At 54.4% G+C, this 20,490-nt stretch overlaps 2 protein-coding genes across 3 annotated transcripts in view; one reads left to right on the top strand and one right to left on the bottom strand.

The window, feature by feature from the left end:
• SLC5A10 (solute carrier family 5 member 10) overlaps positions 1-9,372 on the top strand; it is a 47,817-nt gene extending 38,445 nt beyond the window's left edge. For both annotated transcript variants that reach the window (XM_084760902.1, XM_084760903.1), the window contains 6 exons: positions 3,070-3,177; positions 5,557-5,707; positions 8,010-8,178; positions 8,267-8,482; positions 8,721-8,778; positions 8,891-9,372. In XM_084760902.1, coding sequence (XP_084617028.1) covers positions 3,070-3,177; positions 5,557-5,707; positions 8,010-8,178; positions 8,267-8,482; positions 8,721-8,778; positions 8,891-8,997 — 809 coding nt within the window. In that variant the 3' untranslated portion in view covers positions 8,998-9,372. The remainder of the gene's footprint in view (positions 1-3,069; positions 3,178-5,556; positions 5,708-8,009; positions 8,179-8,266; positions 8,483-8,720; positions 8,779-8,890) is intronic.
• A 553-nt stretch (positions 9,373-9,925) lies between these two features.
• The window catches only part of LOC311585556 (GRB2-related adapter protein), a 57,951-nt gene continuing 47,386 nt past the window's right edge, over positions 9,926-20,490 (bottom strand). Inside the window, exons 4-6 of the mRNA XM_084760928.1 lie at positions 18,543-18,665; positions 12,773-12,941; positions 9,926-10,251 (exon numbers count right to left, since the gene is read on the bottom strand). Coding sequence (XP_084617054.1) covers positions 10,066-10,251; positions 12,773-12,941; positions 18,543-18,665 — 478 coding nt within the window. The 3' untranslated portion in view covers positions 9,926-10,065. The remainder of the gene's footprint in view (positions 10,252-12,772; positions 12,942-18,542; positions 18,666-20,490) is intronic.

Raw genomic sequence — 20,490 nt, forward strand, 5'->3', positions numbered from 1 at the left:
GTGCTATTAACTGTACTCCTGGTGGCTTTTCTTGTTATCTTAGCTTGGGTTTCCATTGCTCTGATGAAACACTATGACAAATAGCTACTTGGGAAGGAAAGGGTTTATTTTTCCCTATACTTCCAGGTTGCCATCCATCCTCCTGGAAAGTCAGGGTAGGAACTCAAGGCAGGAACCTGGAAGCGGGAACTAAAGCCCATGGAAGAGTGCCATGGACTGTCTTGCTCTCCGTGGCTTGATCTGTCTGCTCTCTTGTAGAACCCAAGACCACCAGCCCAGGGGTGGCCCCACCACTCCCATCAGTCACTAGTTAGGAAAATGCTCTGCCGACCTGCCTACAGACTAATCTTACGGAGGCATTTTCTCAATTGATGTTTCCTCTTCTCAAGCAGTTGTAGTTTGTGTGGAGTTGACATAAAAACTAGCTGGGACAGTCACCGAGCACCTCAGATGTTGGTTTGCCTGCAGTATGCCCTCTTCAGTGACGTTCTGTCTGTAGCTTTGCCAATTTCTTGACGGCTTCCTTTCTGTTGCTGAGTTTCTAGCACCCTTTGTATATTGTAGGTACAGTCTTTGTTTGGCATGTGGAGGGCGTGTGGCTTCTCCCAGTTACATCATGTGTCCTCATCTTCTTTACAGGTGTCACATTGTGCATTTGGATGGTGTCACTTCATCAGTTTTACTTGTCAGAGGCCATCCTTTTGGTGTAGTGTCAAAGAGCTTTTGATCTAGCCTCCGAAGTTTCATCAGTTGTTAATATTGCACATTAAAATCTGTGATCAATTTTGAGCTAAGTTTACAGAAGGTTTGAGAGTCGAGGTTAAGTTTTTGTCCTTTACAAGAGGAAACAGCCTTCAAGATATTAAAGGATCACCCAGCGTCATACAGCAAGGGTCTGGGGAAACTGCTTTCCAACTGGAGACAATGTGCTTTTTTCCAGCACCTACTAGCCAAACAGTATCTGGGCTGGTTCCTGAGATGGGCTAGCATATACGGGAGGAAATGTAGAGAGGATCTTAACTACCCTTTGAGGCAGTGCACCCGGCAGCTCCCCTGGGAGAAGGTCAGTAAACGTGGGCAGCATTCGCCTAGCATGGCTGTGCTAGGCATGGCTGAAACCCAGGATTCTCCTAGGGACCCCTTAGCCTTAGTGTGATGGGGAGCAGGGCTGACAGAAGCTGTAAGGCAGAAGAGGATATTGCTACCAGACCTGGAGAAGCCAAACATCTGTGAGTCCAGAGAAATGAGTTTGGGATCCTTGGGTGTGTGAGGAGGGAGAGGTGATCCAAGGAGCGAGAACAGCAGACGCAGAGGTTCAGAGATGCCCACGAAAGCCTGGATGTTGCCTGCTGTGGGGAAATGAGGTGACCAAGGGCTCAAGCCTTGGGATCCTCTGTGGAGTATGGGAGAGCCATCCCAGGATGGTGATTAGGACAGGCCATGGGCAGACTGGTAGATAGAAGGCGCAGTGAGGAGATGCACATCCTGTCCCAGGAAACAAGCTGGACTTGGCAATGGCCGTGGGAAAGGAGGATGTGGGGGGTAGTTCCGGGCTCTGGGATGGCACCTTGCAGGATAGAGGGGCCCTGGGAAAGCCAGAGCCTAGCAGGATCCCCCCTGACTGCAGAAGCCAGAACCCTTGCTGGCTCCAAGTGCCTCAGAGCTGACACTCTCGTGATCTATCTGCCTCGGCTGCTGTCTGGCCCCAGCTGGGGTCTGGGTCAGGTGCAGTGAACTTAGGGGAATCCCCTCATCTGGCTTTAAGAGTCACTGTGTGCTGGGATGCCTTCTGTTCCTCCCAGGAGGGTTGGGTCATCCAGTGGTAGAACCTGCAGGGCTGGACCAGGATGCAAATCTGTCTGCATCCCTGGCCTACAAGGTCTCAGGAGTCTTCCGCAGGGTCCCAGGTCTGTTGTTCTGTGTCCGTCTGTGTGTCTCAGGCAATTATGTCTTCTTCAGTGCTGTAAAACTCCCTGGGTCAGGAGGTGGGAGAAAGTGCCTGAACCGCATGGGGCTCTTCCTAGGAACCTTTCTCCTTCTCTTCCTCAGTCTTTCCTTCCTCTCCTTCCTCTCACTTACTCATTCTTTCATTCAGCAAAAGTTCAGACTGTCTCCTCTGGGCCCAGCCCTGGGCTGGGCAATGCCTGGAACTTGGGATGATTCAAGCTGGTGTCGGCCCTTGGCGTACTCCAGGGCGGTGAGGAAGGTGGCATGGTAAACAAACAGCAGGAACCCATCCTGGGCCTCAGGAGCTCTAGGCAGGTGGACAGGTGGGGGCAGTCAGGAGCCTCCGAGGAGGAGCAGGAGATAAGCAGAGGTGGCCACGAATGTCAATAGGACAGTGGCACACAGGGAGGAGGGCCTGTGTCTGCAGAGATATGAAGGCATTCAAGTGCCAGATGTATACACAGAAGCACAAACAGGTAAGATGGTCCTGGGAGCTGGGGCACTAGACAGAGGTTATGGATAACGTGCTGCCCCGTGACACGCATGAGTGGGCATGGAGACCAGCTGCAGCCCTCTCCTGTCTTCCTTCTACTTTCCACCTTAAGAAGAGAGCAGTTGAGCTGGGCACAGTGGTACCTGTCTTTAGTCCCAGCACTTGGGAGGCAGAGGCAGGCGGATTGCTGTGAGTTCGAGGCCAGCCTGGACTACAAAGAGAGTCCAGGACAGCCAAGGCTACACAGAGAAACCTTGTCTCAGAAAAAGAAGAAGAAGAAGAAGAAGAAGAAGAGGAGGAGGAGGAAGAGGAGGAGGAGGAGGAAGAGGAGGAGGAGGAGGAGGAGTGGTTGAGGCTGGTGATGGGTGGGTGGGTGTAGGTGGAACAAGTACCTGCACAGAGTCACAGGTAAGGCATAGCACCCCGGCTTGGAGCTGGGAATAGGGAGCAAGATGAAAGCCAGTGATAGGAACAGCAGAAGAGAAAATAATAACCAGGGGCTAGCCCTGGGAACTAGGTAAGGAGTCAGAGGGGCCATTGAGCATACCAGCTAGTCCTGTGTGTGTGTGTGTGTGTGTGTGTGTGTGTGTGTGTGTGTGTGTGTGATGCGCAGGCATTATTTCTTACAGATGATGTGGCCTGTGTGGTACCATCCGAGTGTCTGCGGGCCTGTGGGGCTGAGATTGGCTGCTCCAACGTTGCCTACCCGAAGCTGGTCATGGAGCTGATGCCAGTAGGTGAGTCTCTATGTCATATAAGGTGAAAGGTCCTGGTGAGGGAGGGTTGGAGTTGTGGGGTCTGCATTGTATCCTGAATCAGTCCCTGTGCCGTCCAATTGGCCAGTCAGAAGTGATCCTAAGTAAAAACCCAGGTTTCCCACATGTCAGCTCGCTCTTCTTCCCCAGACTGCTCGGATGGACTCATCTGCATTTAAAGATGGGGAACTTGGGGCTGGAGAGCTGCTTTGGTGCTGCTCTTGCGGAGGATCCAGGCTTGGTTCCCAACACCATATGGAGGCTCGCCCGTAACTCTGGTTCCAGGGGATCTGACCCTCTCTATTGGCCTCTGAGGGCTCCTGCGCACACACGTGATACACATAAACCCACAAAAGAAAATATACTTACACATAAAATCAATCAATCAATCTTGAGCTGGGCATGGTGGTGCATGCCTTTAATCCCAGCACTCGGGAGGCAGAGGCAGGCAGGTCTATAAAGTGAGTCCAGGACAGCCAAGGCTACACAGAGAAACCCTGTCTCAAAACACACACACACACACACACACACACACATACAGATATATATATATATATATATATATATATATATATATATATTTTTTTTTTTTTTTTTTTTTTTTTTTTTTTAAGATTTAGATAGGTGAGGTGACCCTGCAAGGTCACAGGCATGTCAGCTGCTACAAACCTGACCATGCATTTTACCTCTACTTTGTTTTGTTTTTCTGATTTTTAGAGACAGGGTTTCTCTGTGTAGCCTTGGTTGTCCTGGGCTCACTTTGTAGACCAGGCTGGCCTCGAACTCACAGAGATCCGCCTGCCTCTGCCTCCCGAGTGCTGGGATTAAAGGCATGCGCCACCACGGCCCGGCTGCATTTTACCTTTGAAGAAAGGCTACCACCTACTGCCTTGTCATGACCTTTTTATCAATACCTTCTCACATGGGAAAACTGAAGCCTAGGATGACATGCAAACCGAAGTTCATTGCTTTATTCCTTTGAGATCAGGAGTCCAGGGCCCTCAGCACCAGTATTCACAATGAGCTCCCTGTTGCCAGTAAGGAGAGCTGTGGGGCAGGTTCTGGCTTTCCCAGGGGTTCTGGTGGTAGCCCTGCTAATCTAACATTGGGTGACGGGTTCCCCAGCCAAGGAAGTATGCAAGCAGAAGCAGTGGACTAGTGCCAGGGGAAGTCTCACCCTAAGCCCAGCTCTCTGCCTCCTACATTCTTGACTCATCTGGATGCTGAGGCTCCTCCCTGCCTCTGCCCTTCCTCCCCGTAGGGCCAACCCCGGATGTGGGTACATGTACCTGGGAATAAACTTGGCTCTACTATGTGCCGATGGAGGTACTTGGCACACCTCACTTCTCTGCTTGGAGCCTGATGTCCTCATGTGTAAATTGGGGATAATGAGCCTACCCACCCTGAGATCTGTTGCCAGGATTAAGCCTAATGACACAGGGACACTGCCTGGCACAGGGCCTGACCACACGGTAGACACCCACCTCCGGCTGTGCCTCCCCTTCCATACTGAGCCAAGGACTCAGCCTAGCACTGACATACACCTGTTGGGCCTCCAGCCCTTTCTAGGCCTTGAGCTCCCTGTCTGAAAAATGGGTACAATAAACACCAAGTCTAACCCACTTCCCAAACACCAAGGAAGGTGGATAAATATTTGTGAGAACCATGACTTAACCCGCTTTCCTTTGGGCCCCATCCTAGGCAGCCTAAGGAGTGAACAGGGCAGGTCCCGGGGTGCCTAGAAGTTGCACCGTAGCACTGAGGTCAGGCTGCATTGCCACCTTTTCCAGGAGTAGAAGGTAGAGAGGCGAGGAGTCTGTTTGCTGTAGAGGCGGAACACACAGAGGTGATCAGACTGATCATGGCACTGAGTCCTTTGGACCCCCTAACTCCCCAAAAATGCTGCCTTGCCTAGTTGGGGACCTTTCCCTCACAGGAACTAGTAGGGTGGAGTCCTCAGGCCCTCACCTCCACCAAGGCTCTTTCCCAGAGACAAGGAGAAGGGACCCACCACACCTGCTGGGACCTGCTGTGTGCAGGAAGTGGTGTGGCAGGGAGTTCCATGGAGTAGGCCACTGTCTGGCTAGGTGTGACCTCCCTGCAAAGGGTCCCATGCCTGCTTCCCCGGCCCACTGTTCTGCCTCCCTCCCTGGAGCTGCCTTTGGCTACACCAGGGCTGAGAACAGTCCCGCCACTGGGTAATTGTTTCCGGGGTTTCAGCCTTCACAGCCCTTTCAGGAGTCTCCCGCAGCCCCAGCCGCAGGCTGCCCTTTGAATCAGGGCTCATTTCCAATGTTGGCAGTATGTCTTCCTCCCAGTGGTGCAGGGTCACAGTTGTGGGGGGCCCTGTTCCTCCCTCAGGTCTTCGAGGGCTGATGATAGCGGGAATGATGGCCGCGCTCATGTCGTCGCTGACCTCCATCTTCAACAGCAGCAGCACGCTCTTTACCATGGACATCTGGAGGCGGCTGCGGCCCTGTGCAGGAGAGCGGGAGCTGCTGCTGGTGGGACGGTACGGGAGGGTCACGGGGAGGGGAGCAGGGAAGGGCATCTGTGACGCCACCAACTGCCTGTGGAATCCTCACCAGATCTGGGGGTTGAAGGATGCATAGAAATTTGCTAAGCAGAGAAAGGAAGGAAAAGGCCAGAGTATCTGCAGTACGCTTGGCAATCCTAAGCTGACTCCTATAACTGGGGTTAGCTCTGCTTCCCCACTGCACACCCCGGGGAGATCTTTCCGAGCCTTTTGGTTTGCCTCAACTACTGTGAATGGATCCCAGAGCTAATCCTAAAATTGGCCACACCCAGGCCACAAGGGTGGCCCCTAGTCTCAGACCTCCAACAGCCTGGGCCATCTGAGGACCTGTGGTTTCCTCTGGGCTGGCTTCTCCTTGGCTCACTCAGCCCACCCCACTCAGCCTCATTCACGGCCTCTGCTAAGAGTCCTATCCTTTGTAGAGTGAGCACTCCCCACTGTGTCCCAGACCACTGACCCCTCCCTCACATGTGGGACCATAATATGTCCAAATCCCCCTCCCTGTGGGATGCTTCTGCCTCACCTCTGTGCTTGGCGGTGTCCCTGGGAGGGACTAGCCAGGGCAACGGAGAGTGGTCTCCCAGTGTGCCTGCTCTCTTCCCGCTAACAAGGGCCAACTGCAGCCTTCCTCCTGGAGTGGGGCTGCCGGGCCTGGGGCAGGGGCTCTCCCAGCAGTTGTCCCGGTGATGCAAAGCAGCAGGCTTCTGTGAGAAAAGCCCTGTCGGGACATGCCTGGGAGCCTGGATGTCATGAGCTCATCTGTAGGCAGCGAGCCTCTGGCCTCTGTAGCAGCTCAAGTTCTTATCGACCAGACTTGGTCACATGACTTCTGACCACCTGTTTGCTCCTGCCTCTCTGCAGCTGCTGTTTGACTAGTCCCTCTGAGACAACTTTTTTCCTTGAAGGAAGCCCCTTCAGACTCCCAACTCCTAGGCCCTGGGTCTGGACATCTCCCTGCCCCTCAGTGGGTGCTCTGTTCTCTAGCCTGGGACTGTAGTAGCCCTAGCACCTAGGCCTGTGACTGCCTCCCTGGCCTTCCCAAAGCTGGCTCTTCAAAGCTGTTTTCACTGTAAACCAGAGAGCTGTCACGTTACAGGTTGGGGTGTTGTGAATTGACAGTGATGACCCCACCTTTACTTCCCTCCCTGCTGCCCCCATTCTGCCCCCTCCCCTCCCCCCCCCTTGGCTCTATGTCCGGTTGGGCACTATGGAGGCCTCAGAGCCCCCTCCTCTCCAACACACACCAGGCCAGCCACCTAAGAGAGACTGGATGTATGCACGCCCCCTGGAGGCTGTTTTAGGGAGAGGCAGCCGCCTGCTCATCAGGGGCCCGGTTTGAACCAAAGGCCCACTGTGAGATTCTTCTCGAGGCCCAGGAGCTGCTAGACCCTCGGGCTGAAAGGTGGAGGGTGTGTCGGTGGAAGCAGCCTGCCTTTGAAGAGGCCGCGCCCAGCTGTGCGCCAGGATAAGGGTTAATTAGCTTCAATCAAAGCGACACCTCCTTCTCCTCCTCCTCCTTCTCCTCCTCCTCCTGCCACCCTCTGCCCCAGGCCTGGCCAAGAGGAAAAGCGGGGGAAGGACCCACCCACCTGCACACAGTCTCCCCACCCCCACCCCCAACCCCTGTCCTGCTTGGCCCAGGGCCACAGCCTTCGCCCACCATACCTCTAGGTGACGGGTGAGGGCACTCAGCCATGTGGGCTTCCGGCTCAACCTTTGAGGTCTCAGGGTTCCCCGGGAAGCCCCCAGACCCACACTGTCCCTGGGTTCCCTCTCAGCCGTGGGACAGGTGGGTTTGTTTGCAAGTCCAGCCCCAAAGCACCCCAAGCCTCCAACATGGCCTTTGGAAGAGCGAAGCACTTGGGGGCCGCTAGCAGGTAGGTTGGGGGTCACCCACCGAGGGCCGAGGGCCGAGAGCCAAGAGTATGCTGTCTGGGATGGTGCGGTTTCTGCCAAGGAGTCAGAAGATCCGTGAGTAATTTAAGCCCCACTAGGCTGGCCTGGATGCGAGGGCCACTGTCATTCACCCATCCCCCAAATGCCTGGCGAGCTCAGGAAAATACAGCAGGACTCAAGCACGTGCATGCCAGCAGATGTGGCACACAGAGCGGAGGAGACAGGAGCAGAGCTGAGGGACTGGCAGGGACCTAAGGCAGGGGAAGCAGCAAGAGCTCCTGGTTCCTGGTGGCCTCGAGAGGGGCAGAGGGAACCAGAGGCAGGTCTTGGGGATCAGGGGCGGTGCAGAGCTGAGGCAAGGCTGGCCACTGCTGCCCCACAGGCTGGTCATCGTGGTGCTCATCGGTGTGAGCGTGGCCTGGATCCCTGTCCTGCAGAGCTCCAACAGCGGACAGCTCTTCATCTACATGCAGTCAGTGACCAGCTCGCTGGCGCCCCCTGTCACTGCCATCTTCATCTTGGGCATCTTCTGGCGGAGGGCCAATGAGCAGGTAGGTGGCGCAGACAGGTCCGGTGGGGTTCCCTAAAGGGTTGCCCTGTGAGTCCTTTGAGGTCTTCCACTGTCTCTCCTTTCCCCAGGGGGCCTTCTGGGGCCTGATGGCTGGGCTGCTGGTGGGCGCCCTGAGGCTGGTCCTGGAATTCCTGTACCCTGAGCCACCCTGCGGCCAAATAGACACGCGGCCAGCCCTGCTCCGGAGTGTACACTACTTGCATTTTGCCATTGCGCTCTTCCTCCTCACCTGTGCTGTAGCAGCTGCTGGGAGCCTCCTGGGCCAGCCCCCTCAGCAAAGGCAGGTGAGGCAGTCCTGTCTCCTGACCCCAGTTACCACAGGCCCCATTTCTGACCTGTCTCTGATGGATCCCTGACTCTGTTCACATGCAGATCTCTGCCCCTCTCTGACTCCAGATAGTCTCACGGTTGACTTCTACCCTTTTCTGGTGTAGACCCTGTCTTTGAACTAAGCTTCTTTCTTTAACTGACCACTCTGGGGCCATTCCCTCCTGCCACACATCTGGCACCTCTTCCTTACAGATTGAAAACCTCACCTGGTGGACTCTGGCTCCCAACCAGTCCTTAGGAACCAATGCAGGTAAGCAGGCAACCTTGGCCTTGCTCCTCATCCTACCCCCAGGTTGGGGCTGGAGGTACAGACACCCAAGGATAGCCTGAATCCCTCACCGTCCTACCTCAACCTCCTCTAGGTGATGGCCAAACACCCCAGAAACGTGCTTTCTGGACTCGCATGTGTAATTTCAACGCCATCTTCCTCATGTGTGTCAACATCTTCTTCTACGCCTATTTTGCCTGATGCTGCCACCCCAGTGGAAAGGTGGGAGCATCAAGTCCTCAGGGCCACCTTCCTCCCTAGCTCGGATATAGAAATCCAAGGAAACAAAATTTGTGTACAGTACCAAACATCTGGCTGAGCCAGCAGACCTGGAGCTCTGAAAACAGAGTGGAGAATCATTTTAAAACAGCACTAAAGAAGTCAGAGTCGGGGAGAAAGATTTTGTTAGACGTCTACTGGTTAATGTTTTATTTTGAATATGCAGGTACAGGTTGGGAGCATAGGGTATGCCAGACTCACAGCTTGAAGGGTGTTGGGCCAGCCCTGGACTCAGGGAGAACCTCAGGTGCCTGCAGCCTGGGCTCTTCAAGGGACTAAAGACAACCACAGAGGTTCTCTGTCTGTCTGTCTGTCTCGCCCAAAGCCCTTCACCATGCCAGGCCTTGCCAAATCTGACTCAGTTTTCCCAATCTGAAGGTGCTCTGACTCTAGGCAAGGGCAGCTCAGGGTCCCTGATGGCCAAGGCACCACCCCCTTGGGCCTTCACATTCACTCAGTGCTGGCCATAGGCTGGCTGTTCCTCCTGAACCTGTGTAGCCAGGCCTCTGAGTGGGTCTTTGCCTGTAGCCAACAGGAGGGGACCCACTGCATGCCTTTTATCCCCATTGTGCCTCTTCCGATGGGATTCACCTTTATATAGCCCTATTCCAGTGCTGGAGGGGTAAGGACAGGAAGTCCCAAGTGGTTCAAGTGGGAGGGACTACCCTGTACTCTTATGGAAGCCCAGGTTGCCCAAGGCTGTGCCACGTTCCCAGCAACTTGCACAACCCAAAGGGCCTTTGGAAGACAGGAGCAGGTGGCTACTCAAGAGAATACTCTCTGAGCTGGGCCCTAGCCATTAGCAGTTGGTCCTCAACTCTGGAGAAGATGGGCCTCTGTCAGTGGCGGATGGGTGACATCACGAACCCAGAGACCAATGGGAAGCGGTCAGGCCGGAAGCTTGGGCTCCCAGCCTGCTGGTGACCAACATTGGTCCTGCTTAGTGTGAAGAAGCTGAGGCCGGAGCATCGCTCCTCTGGTCTTGTGGGGTCACAGGTGTACCGGTTGCACGTAACTGCGTGGGAAGAAGCCCAGGCGCCCGCCGGCCCGGCCCCGCCACCAGTGTGGATCCTCACACTCCACGACTTCCACAATGTCGCCTCTGCGGAGGCTGAGCTGAGATGGGTCCTGTGCCGAGAAGTCAAACTGCGCCTGGGCAAAGCAGGCCCGGGGTGGCTGTGGAGGAGTAGAAGGCAGAATAGTCAGGGGCCTTAGGAGGCAGCGAACTGTCTGTCCCCAGGAGCCCTACGGGAGAAGTAAACCTCTGCTGGGGGATGAGCTTACGTAGTGGGCGGAACTTAAATCCAGGGTGGGACTTGGTTAGGCCCCTGGTTCTCTCTGAGTCTTTTTTTTTTTTTTTTTTTTTTTTTTTTTTGGTTTTTCGAGACAGGGTTTCTCTGTGTAGCCTTGGCTGTCCTGGACTTGCTTTGTAGACCTGGCTGGCCTCAAACTCACAGTGATCCACCTGCCTCTGCCTCCCGAGTGCTGGGATTAAAGGTGTGCGCCATCAGCACCTGGCTTTTTTTTGTTTGTTTTTTGTTTTTTGAGACAGTTTCTCTGTGTAGATTTAACTGTCTTGGACTCACTTTGTATAAGACCAGGCTGGCCTCAAACTCTCAGAGATCTGCCCGCCTCTGCCTCCCAGAGTGCTGGGATTACAGGTGTGCGCCACCACGCCCCGCTCTCTCTGGGTCTTATTCCCTACCTCTGGGCACACATAAACATGGAAACTGATGCCAGGCATGGAAGTGCTTCACAGCTTGGAAAGCACTAAGGAGCAGTTTCTGCCACAGCCCCCTGGAGCTTGGGGAAGTGGGAACCCGGCTCCTGCTGTCTGCTCTCTGCTCTGGGTCCTGGGTCCTGGGTGTAACTCCTGCTCATCTCTGCCTCCTTAGCCCCAGTGTCTTCCCTACTGCTCTTGTCAGGCGCCTGCTGTGCCCTCTCCTCTGCCTCTGCTGAGCCTGCAGAACTTCAAAACATGATAGGATCAGCGGGCTCTGCCCAGGAAGGAAGAGGCTCACCTTGCCACCTCCCCCCACCTGCCCCCCCCTTGGCAGTGGGTAACCCCAGGGCTCTGGCAGAGCCAGTACATACATGGGAGCGCAGGTCAGCCCTTCTACCAAGCAGAGCTGGCCTAGCTAGTGAACAGCAGGGGCCAAGGTTTGGGACCCTGGGTACCAGAAACCAGGAGCTTCTAGCAGACTTTAGTTCACGAGGCCAGGCAGTGGAGCCATGTGGGCACCCCTGGAGTCTCTGAAGTCAGGGTATCTCTCTTGGTAAGCCAAACCCCTCAGCTCATCCTATTGAATGGAGGGGAAACTGAGGCCCAGCTAAGGGTTGAAAGGTCCCTGAGGGCTGGGCGGTGGTGGCACACGCCTTTAGTCCCAGCACTTGGGAGGCAGAGGCAGGCGATCGCTGTGAGTTTGAGGCCAGCCTGGTCTACAAAGCCAGTCCAGGACAGTCAAGGCTACACAGAGAAACCCTGTCTCAAAAAACCAAAAAAAAGAAAAAAGAAAGAAAGAAAAAAGAAAAGAAAGAAAGGTCCCCCAAGGTATCAGGAAGAGGAGAAAACACAAAGCCTGGCTGTGTGAAGTTGGGCAGCCCTCCCCAAGCCTTGGCTGGCCTCACACTCCCCTCCCTCTCTGCAGTGCTCCAGTTTAAATACGCCCAGGTCTTGATTTGTCCCGGTCTCTAAGCAAAACACCAGGCTACTCTAATAACCCAGTCCGCTGCTGGTGTCCTCACCCTAACGAGAGCGCGAGCGAGCGTTGCTCCTGGCTCCTTGATGAAAGAGCTGGCTGCTGGCTAATAGCTGTTGCTGTGAAGACTAGGGGTGGGTGACCCTCCCTACATCCTGGGCCTAGCCAGGCCATGTCCCTGAAGGGTCGGTCACACTGCCCATGTCCTGTCTAAGCTCAGCTCCTCCTTGGGGAGCAGAGACCAGGAGGGGCCTCTCATGAACTGGCTCGCTCTCTCGGCTTCAGTTCCCACATCTGCATAACGGGAATGGCAAGGTGTTCATAGTACAGAGGACCAGGCTCATCCCAGAACTTGGGAGGCCTAGGTAGGAGGAGCACTGTGAGACTTTTTTTTTTTCTCTAAGACAGGGTTTCTCTGTGTAGCCCTGGCTGTCCTGGAACTCACTATGTAGACCAGGCTGGCCTCGAACTCAGAGACCTACCTGTCTCTGCCCCCCAAGGGCTGGGATTAAAGGTGTGCCCCATTGCCTCCGGGCAAAGTAGTTCTACTTGAGTTTGAACCCCGGACCTCCAGACTTAAGGTCTGACACCTTGCCAACTGAGTTACCTGAGGCTTCTCACTGTGAGATTTTTAAGGCCAATCTGTTCTGTATAGTGTATTTCAGGCCAGCCAGGGCTGCATAGAAAGATCCTGCCTCGAAACAAACAAAAACCCTGAAACCAAAACCCAAATCAGAGTGCACAGCGCAGCTCAGCGGGTGTCCATGGATTTGTTCATTAACTAGCATTTACTGAGCACGTACTGCACACCGCAAACTATGTCAGTGTGTGTTGGCAAGGTGGAGTTTTTGCACTGTCCCTACCTTCTACGCGGTCCTTCTCCCTTGCTGTGCCCCATCCTTGCTTAGCTCCTCTGGGGACCACATTCATTGAGGGCCCGGTTTTCTGGGAAGGCCGGGAGGTGCCCCTCAGACTCAGGTTCCTCGCCCTGTTTTTACCTTGAGCAGCGGCTGCTCATCACACAGGAAGATCTGCCTCCTCTTGGCGATGGTGGTGGTTCGGTAGAAGTCGACCAGCTCGTTGAGGGAGTTGAACTTCTCTTCCCACAGGAAGTACTTCCCTGAGGCCTCTCTAAGCACCTTGAAGTGCTGCACCTGGTCGCCATAACTGGAGGGAGGGGCAAGGGAGGGAGAGAGCCAGGACCTCAGACCTGCCCCCAACTCTGAAGCCAGGCCATGCTCTGGGGAGATCTGGGGGTCAAAGGAGCCATCTGGCAGCAGACTATGGGATTCAGGCTTATGGCTCTAGACAAGGCCGCTTCCCAGCTGTGTGACCTCAGGCAGGTCACTTGACTTCTCTGAACCTCAGCTGTCCTCTAGGGATAACACTTCATTAGGATGAGAAAGCTGGAAAGTGTTGACTGGCTTATAGGCACCATCCCTGGGCAGCTCCGAGTGCATCTCTTTCACACCTCCTCAGCATCCCCTGGGAGCTTTGGCAATTCTCCTTCTTCCCCTGCCCACCCCCACCCCACCCCACTCCTAACAGTATTCTCGGGAGTGAGTCCCAAGACCATCCTGCCTCCCACCAAACTCTGTGCCTGTGAGAGGCACTCAGGGGCCTTGAATATTCCACATCCGTTCCCTCTCCTCAAGAGCCTTCCATGGCTTCCATTGCCCTCATGATAAACCCAGCTCTTCAGATTCAAGAGCTGGCTTCCTGTCTTTGCTGGCCTCTCTGACACCAATGGCCCCTTTCTTTCCAACTCTTTGCTCAGCCTCTCCATTAATGCCACCAAACTGTACCAAGTCTGTCCCACTCTTGCTAAAACAGAACATCCCATTAGGGACCTGCCCGGGCCTAGCCTACTGTAGCACACCAGGACAGCCAGCTAGCATAAGTGGAGTAGACACCATGTCAGCTGTAAGTTCTGGGACCCCTTTTCTGTCACAGGGTGCCTGGTGCTGCCTCCTGGCCTGATGCACAGTAGGGAAACTGAGGCCTGAGCGCAGCTGCATCCTGTTGGAAAATCCACAGAAAGGCTGGGTGGGGCTGCCTCTCATCACAATCCATCAGAGGAGCTCTAATTGATTAGGGGTGGTGACAGTGGCAGTTGTCACTCCCACTGGGACATTATGTCCCAGATATTATTGGGAATCTTCTCCGTGGACTGCACCCTCTGGAGAGACCAACCCTTCCCTGAGTTCTGTAGCCCCACCTCACCTTCCACTTACTGCTCTTTTTCTCACCAGCCCTGGGGCTAGGCTGCTTCACAGAGTTAAGAGTGGAGATTTAGGATGAAGACTGCTAGGAATCCCAGGACGCTCCCCGCCCAGCCCAGCCTGAAGTCCCAGCGGCTGTTGGCTCACACCTGTAACTCTAGCAGGGTTTGTAACCCCGGAGTCCAGTTTGAAGCCAGCCTGACTACATTAAACAACCTCTCTCTTGGCCTTTCAGTAGGAAAGAATTCTTGCCTCCCTACTCACGTTCAACTCCCTGACAAATTGTCCCCTCTGGAGAACTGATGATCTCACACTCTTCCTCAGGGGTCAGGGGTCAACTTTGGTCCCTGCATTCTTCTGCAGCCTGCTCACAAAATTCACAAAGGCTTACATACAGGCACCAGAATGGAGAGACGGAGCTGCCCTGAGGTCCCCGGCCCTCACTGCAGAGCCACCCGCAGAGCCCCTCACCACAGGCTCTGCTGAGGGCTTTTCCATGGGGGCTGCGGCCACCAGGTGACCTGGCCTCAAGCCTACCCTACCAGCAGTTCCAATGCTGCTATGCACCTTTGGAAGTGTCAGTTTCCCCAAGAGGGGGCTTCTGCCAGAGCTGACAGCACAGTGTTCACAGTGACTAAGCTGTGGATGCTGCGGGTGGGGGTGGGGCAGTGGGTCTACCTCTCTGGCCTCAGGTGTAGCTGCTTGAGGGAGGAGTCATTGTGAACAGCAAAGTGACCAGGTACAGAGACCCAATAAGGCAAGATGGGTGGGGGGCGGGGCAGGCTCCCAACTCCTAAGTCCTCGTTCCTTTACAAGTGGCTCAGAGCCGGAGGCTTGGAGAATTTTGCAGAGGAATGTTCTTGGATCCCATGGGAGAACTGGGGGACAGGGCACGGGGCCAAGAGTTCTAGAACTTTCCAACCTCTTAGTGGAGCAATCTTCAGGGCTGGGCAGGGTAACAGTCCGGACAGTCTGTGGCATGTCCTGTACTTTCTGCCACCTGCCTATAGCCGCTCCTGTTTCCCAGCTGAAGAGGGCTAGGCTGTCTGGGAGGGGGGTTTGTCCCTCTATGTCACCATCCCACACTGCTCACCAGGACACCACACTGCCCCTGAGCCCCAGAGCTGGGTTCTGGAGAAGAGGCAGCACGGACTGGACTCCCAGGGGTCTGCAGTATGCCCCTGGCACACTCTGTCTTTACCTGTCTCCACCTCTGCGGAGGTGACTGCCTGAGTCCCCTTGTTGGGCAGTACTTTGTGACCCTGACCCCAACCCCCATGGAGGACTATGCTGAGTCTGGTCCCCAAGTTCAGAAAGCTCAAGGTCTTAGTCAGCCCAGTCCCGCTCAGCAAGTTTTTCCTGCCCCGTCGCAGTAGCAGCAGCAGCAAAGAGGGGAGCCAAGGTCAGCGTGGGGGGGTGGAGGCATGGGAGTCCATGGTCCCTTCTTCCCAACTGGGGTTCACCTGGGCTAGGTCTGGCACTCACTGCTCTGTCCACTGGTGAACAAGGGACAATAGAGCCCTCACTGCAGCACACCGGGAGAGGAGAGATGACCTTGAAAGGACTGGGCTCTAGGGAGACAGTGCCCTGCCAGGTCTTTGTCCCAGGAAATGCTCAGAAGCAAGTTTCTCACCCCTCCCAGTGTTGGTTTCTTTACCTGCACACTGGGGTGGGCAGGCACGGGCCTGGCTCATTTTCCCCAGGTGCCATTACTTGCTAACCATGTGCTCTTCGTCATTGTAGCAGCACTCGGGGGACAAGGGGGGGGGGCCTTTGTCCTATTTTGTGGTGACCCACAGGGCCTGGTTCACAGTAGGTACTCAGTGTGGCACCAGTCTGGTGGTCTGAGAAGCATGCGCTAACTCCAAAGCACCCGTGACCAGAAAGGAAGCAAGACGCCTTAATTGGGGACTATCTCCCATCAGCCATGACACAAGATTCTCTAGTGGCCTGGACATGAGTATGTGGGGAAAGTTAGGCAGACAGGTGCCAGCCAATGAGCTCAAGGGGGTCAGCTCTCTGAAACCTGCCCGATGAACCAGCTGTGGCTACAGCACTGCACAGTACTCAAGGCCCATAAAGCTGCCTGTGACAGCTTTATGTGTCTTGGCATGAACTTGGGGGAGACCCAAGCCAGGGAGGGTAGAGGACCCCTATACTCTAGACTGTCATGTTGACCTCAGGGTCACAGGTGAGGACATGACCACCAAGAGAGGATCAGAGCCCGCAAGCCAGGGGAAAACCAGGGTTCCCAGTATCCTCAACCAGTTTCTCTTCTGGAGAGCCCTGGGCAAGAGCAACAGGGCCAGAAGTGGCCCCTGAGCAGGGTGTTCCCTCCAGGTCCACCTTGGGCCATAGTTATATAGTGTGCATCCAGAGGACAGCTCTGTTCATAGCAATGTCTGCTTTGTGGATGGAGAAGCAGAGGCCTCTGGGATAACTTGTCTGGATTTCAGGGCTAGGAGCCTTCAGAGGGACTCACTCCGGCATTCCCAAGATCCTAACTACATGTTAGTCTTGCCTCAGGATTCCAGGCCCAACCTAGGTGGAAGCGAGGGTGGAGACAGCCACCTGGTGGCCCTACGTGAAATCTCAGCCCCAAACTAGGGAAGCACTGGGCAAGTCTAGTTAACATGGAGGCTTGGCCAGGACACTTTGGAAAGGGACTTGTTGGGGGCAGGGGATGGGGGTGCAAGGATTTCTTTGAGCCCCACACACTGGCCAAACTCTCCTACTGAAAACTGCCCTGCCTGCCACGCGTGGTAGCGCACTCCTTTAATCCCAGCTCTCAGGAGGCAGAGGCAGGAGGATCTCTGTGAGTTCGAGGCCAGCCTGGTCTACAAAGTGAGTCCAGGAGAGCGAAGGCTACATAGAGAAACCCTGTCTCACAAAAACAAAACAGAAACTGCCCCAGAGCAACGCCATCTCTCCTTCCAGTCAGGCTTGCTACCGTTTAAACAGACCTCACTGTACAACCTCTGGATTGTCACATGTGCTGTTTCCTGTGCCTGGAACCCCCAGCCCCCAGCAAAGCTCCACACATGCTTAAGGCCTGGCTCTGACACCCTTTCCACTCTCCGACTGTGTCCCATGTTTTTGGACTTTTTTCTGCACCAGTTCATGGTGGACCTTCTGCGGCTATGTGTACCCCATCATGCATTCTGGCTTTTGCCCCTGCATGGTGGGTGTCATCACTAGGAGCCACTTCCTACTGTGGCCTGTAGGGAGGCAACGGGCAAGGATGTACAGGATGCTCAGGGCCCTCCTGAACAAACAGTGCCAGGTGGGCAAGAAAGCTGGAGAAGGTGTGTGGCATGCTCCTGGAGCAGCCAGTGGCTGCTGCACAGTTGGGGCGGCTGCTAAGACAGAGGCCCACTCTACTTCACTTGCACCCTAAGTCCTATCCGTCTGCTTTCTGTTACCTCACCCCTAAAAATCCTCCTTTCTCACAGCCGTGGGCGGGGGGCAGAGGGGGCTGCTACAGATGGAACCTCATCGTCCCTTCCCTACACAAATCCTCTCATAGCTCCCTTTTGCTCTGAGAGAAAAACCCAAGCTGTGCACCAGGCCCTTTGCCATGTGCTCCCCCCCCCCCACCCCCCCGCCTGAGGGTGAACCAGGCTCTGTCCTTTGTTCCTGCTGCCCCTACCACACAGCTTTGGGGGTTCTTGCACAAGGCGTCTAAGCCATCTCACCTTGGGGGGGGTCTTTGCACTGTGGCTGCCCTCTGCCTATAAGTCTCCCCTGGGCACCAGGCAGAAGATTTCCTCCCAGCTCAGAGCCCCCAGCAGCCTTTCCTGACTACCCTCCTGATGCATGTGTTTTCTGTCTCCACGGTGCAGCCATTTTTGTTCCCTTTAGTGTTGTTTCTTTAGCTTCCAGACAGCCTGGCCTTACCTAGAAGCCAGTAACCTGCCAGGTGGAGGCTGGGGGTAGGGCCTTGCTGCCCTCAATCCTAGTCTGCTATACCTGACTGAAGAGCTACTGTGCTCGTCTTAACAAGCCACATGGTCCCCCGTCCCCAACCCTGCTTTGGATTTTGTTGTCAGGCACTGTCCTATAAGTTGTGAGTTCCTCCCTTTGGGGTAAATACAACATCTTGCTCTAGGTAAACTGACTCATCCGTGCAAAGACCTATTTTACCTAAGAGGAAACAGGCTCAGCAAGGTTAAGTACCTAGCTAGTCCTGTGCCACACAGCCACAAAGCGACAGCATCAGAATTAGATGTGCCTGGCCTCAAGGTCTGTCCTCTTGGCAATGTTGGCTATCGAGTAGGACTTTGTCAGCAGCATTTTCTGGGTACCAGCACGGGGCCCCATTGGGCATGCTCCCGCCTCTAACCAAGAAGCCTCCACAGCTTGCTTGCTGATCAGGGAGTCTGGCCCTCTTGGACTGCCACCTGAAGCTGCACCCGGTCTTAGCCTGTCCCTGTGCTTTTCAGGGCTCAGACTGCTGCTTGCTTCTGCGCCCTTTACCCAGCCAGCAGCCCTGTCAAGCCTGCCCCCCGCCTCCTGTGCCCACCCATCCTGACCCCTTGGAGCTCACTTCACAGAGACAGAGAACTCGCCAGGGGAGCTCTCACTCTCCCGGATCAGGAAGGCTCCCAGGTGGTTGCGTTTCATCAGAGTTTCTTCAGCCAGCTGCCGAGAAATCCTGCCCGAGTACCACCTGTGGGGAGAGGACACAGTGTCTGCAGGCCTCGCTTAGCCTAGGTGGCAGGGCTGGCCCTCATCCCCTGGTGACGTTGTGCCCATTTTACACATGGGGGAACTGAGAAATGGGAAAGAAAATCAAGGTCACACAGATCTGAAGCAACCTGTCCTTGTTGTTTCGAACCAGGCCAGACAAACCCATACCTGAGACAGACAAACCAGCCTCCAGTGCTCCACCCCAGCTGGCACGCCTCAGTCTGACTTGTAGAGGGAGAATATTCTTTTTTTTTCCTAAGGTTTTCTTTTCTTTTTTTGTTTTGTTTGTTTGTTTGTTTGCTTGTTTTCGAGACAGGGTTTCTCTGTATAGCCTTGCCTGCCCTAGACTACCTTCGTAATCTAGGCTGGCCTCAAACTCACAGCGACCCGCCTTCCCCTGCCTCCCGAGTGCTGGGATTTAAAGGCGTGCGCCACCAGGCCCGGCTCTTTCTTTTCTCTTTTAAAGAATGTTCTGCTATTTACAGAGTATTCTGCCCCCATGTGTGACTGTGGTCCAGAAGAGGGCACCAGATCTCATTATAGATGGTTGTGAGCCACCATGTGGTTGCTGGGAATTGAACTCTGGACCTTTGGAAGAATGGACAGTGCTCTTAACCTCTGAGCCATCTCTCCAGCCCCTAAGGGTTATTTTTTAAATTATATGTAGCGTATATATGGGGGACAGGGGAGGAGATGTGCATGTGAATCCAGAAGAGGGTGTCAATTCCCCAGGAGCTGGAGTTACAGGTGATTGTGAGCTGCCTGGTGTGGGTGCTAAGAACCAAACACAGGCCGCCGGCAAGAGCAGTATACACTATTAACCACGCAGCTAGCCTTGATATTTTTTAACATTAAAATGATTTGTTTATTTCAGTGTGGGCACATACATGTGCGGGAATGTCCATACCACAAATATGTAGCCCAGAGGACAATCTGTCAGTTCGCCCCTTCCACCATTTGAGTCCTGGGGCCTGAACTCAGATCATTAGCATTGGCAGAAAATGCCTTTAACCACTGAGCCATCTCACTGGCCCAGGACAGATTTTCAAAAGCTAGAAAGTGGGGCTGGAAAGATGACTCAGTGCTTAAGGGCACTGTCTGCTCTTCCAGAAGTTCTGAGTTCAATTCCCAGCAACCACATGTTGGTTCACAGCCATCTATAATGAGATCTGGTGCCCTCTTCTGGCCTGCAGACCTAATGCAAGGAGAGCATTCTATACATAATAAATAAATCTTTATTTAAAAAAAAAAAGCTAGAAAATGTAAAGTTGTGCTAGGACGTGGCTCAGTGGTAGAGCACTGCCCTAGTGTGTGAGGCTCCATGTTTGTCTTCAGCACTACATATAGATATGGATGACATCAGAAATAGTGGCCTCAGTTCCCGGTGGCCCTCCCAGGTAGGAGCAGACTTGGTACAGAGTGCACCTGCTAAGTCTTCAATGAAGTGGGAGCAATCGCTCCTGGGGTCCTTGCTGCAAGCCTGTGGATCTCAGCTCACTGACTCCAGGGCATTTTACTGAGTCGTAGGCTACAGTGCTAGCCCTAGAGGGGGTTCCCTGAGAGGTAGGGGTCCCCAGCAATAGGAAACCGCCTGCCGTGCCTGGACGCGGCTTCAAAATCCACATGTTGGAACTTGGTCTCTGTGATAACTATTCTTGGTTGTCAACTTGACTACATCTGGAATGAACTAAAACCCCAAAACACAGGGCACACCTGTGAGAGATTTTAGCTCAAACTGAAGTCAAAAGATCTACCCTTGCTTCTGATCCCTGAAGGAGGAAGACACACCTCCAATCCAGACCTCT

The sequence above is a fragment of the Acomys minous genome (genome assembly GCF_964271855.1).
Source record: "Acomys minous genome assembly, chromosome: 16".
NCBI lineage: Eukaryota > Metazoa > Chordata > Mammalia > Rodentia > Muridae > Acomys > Acomys minous.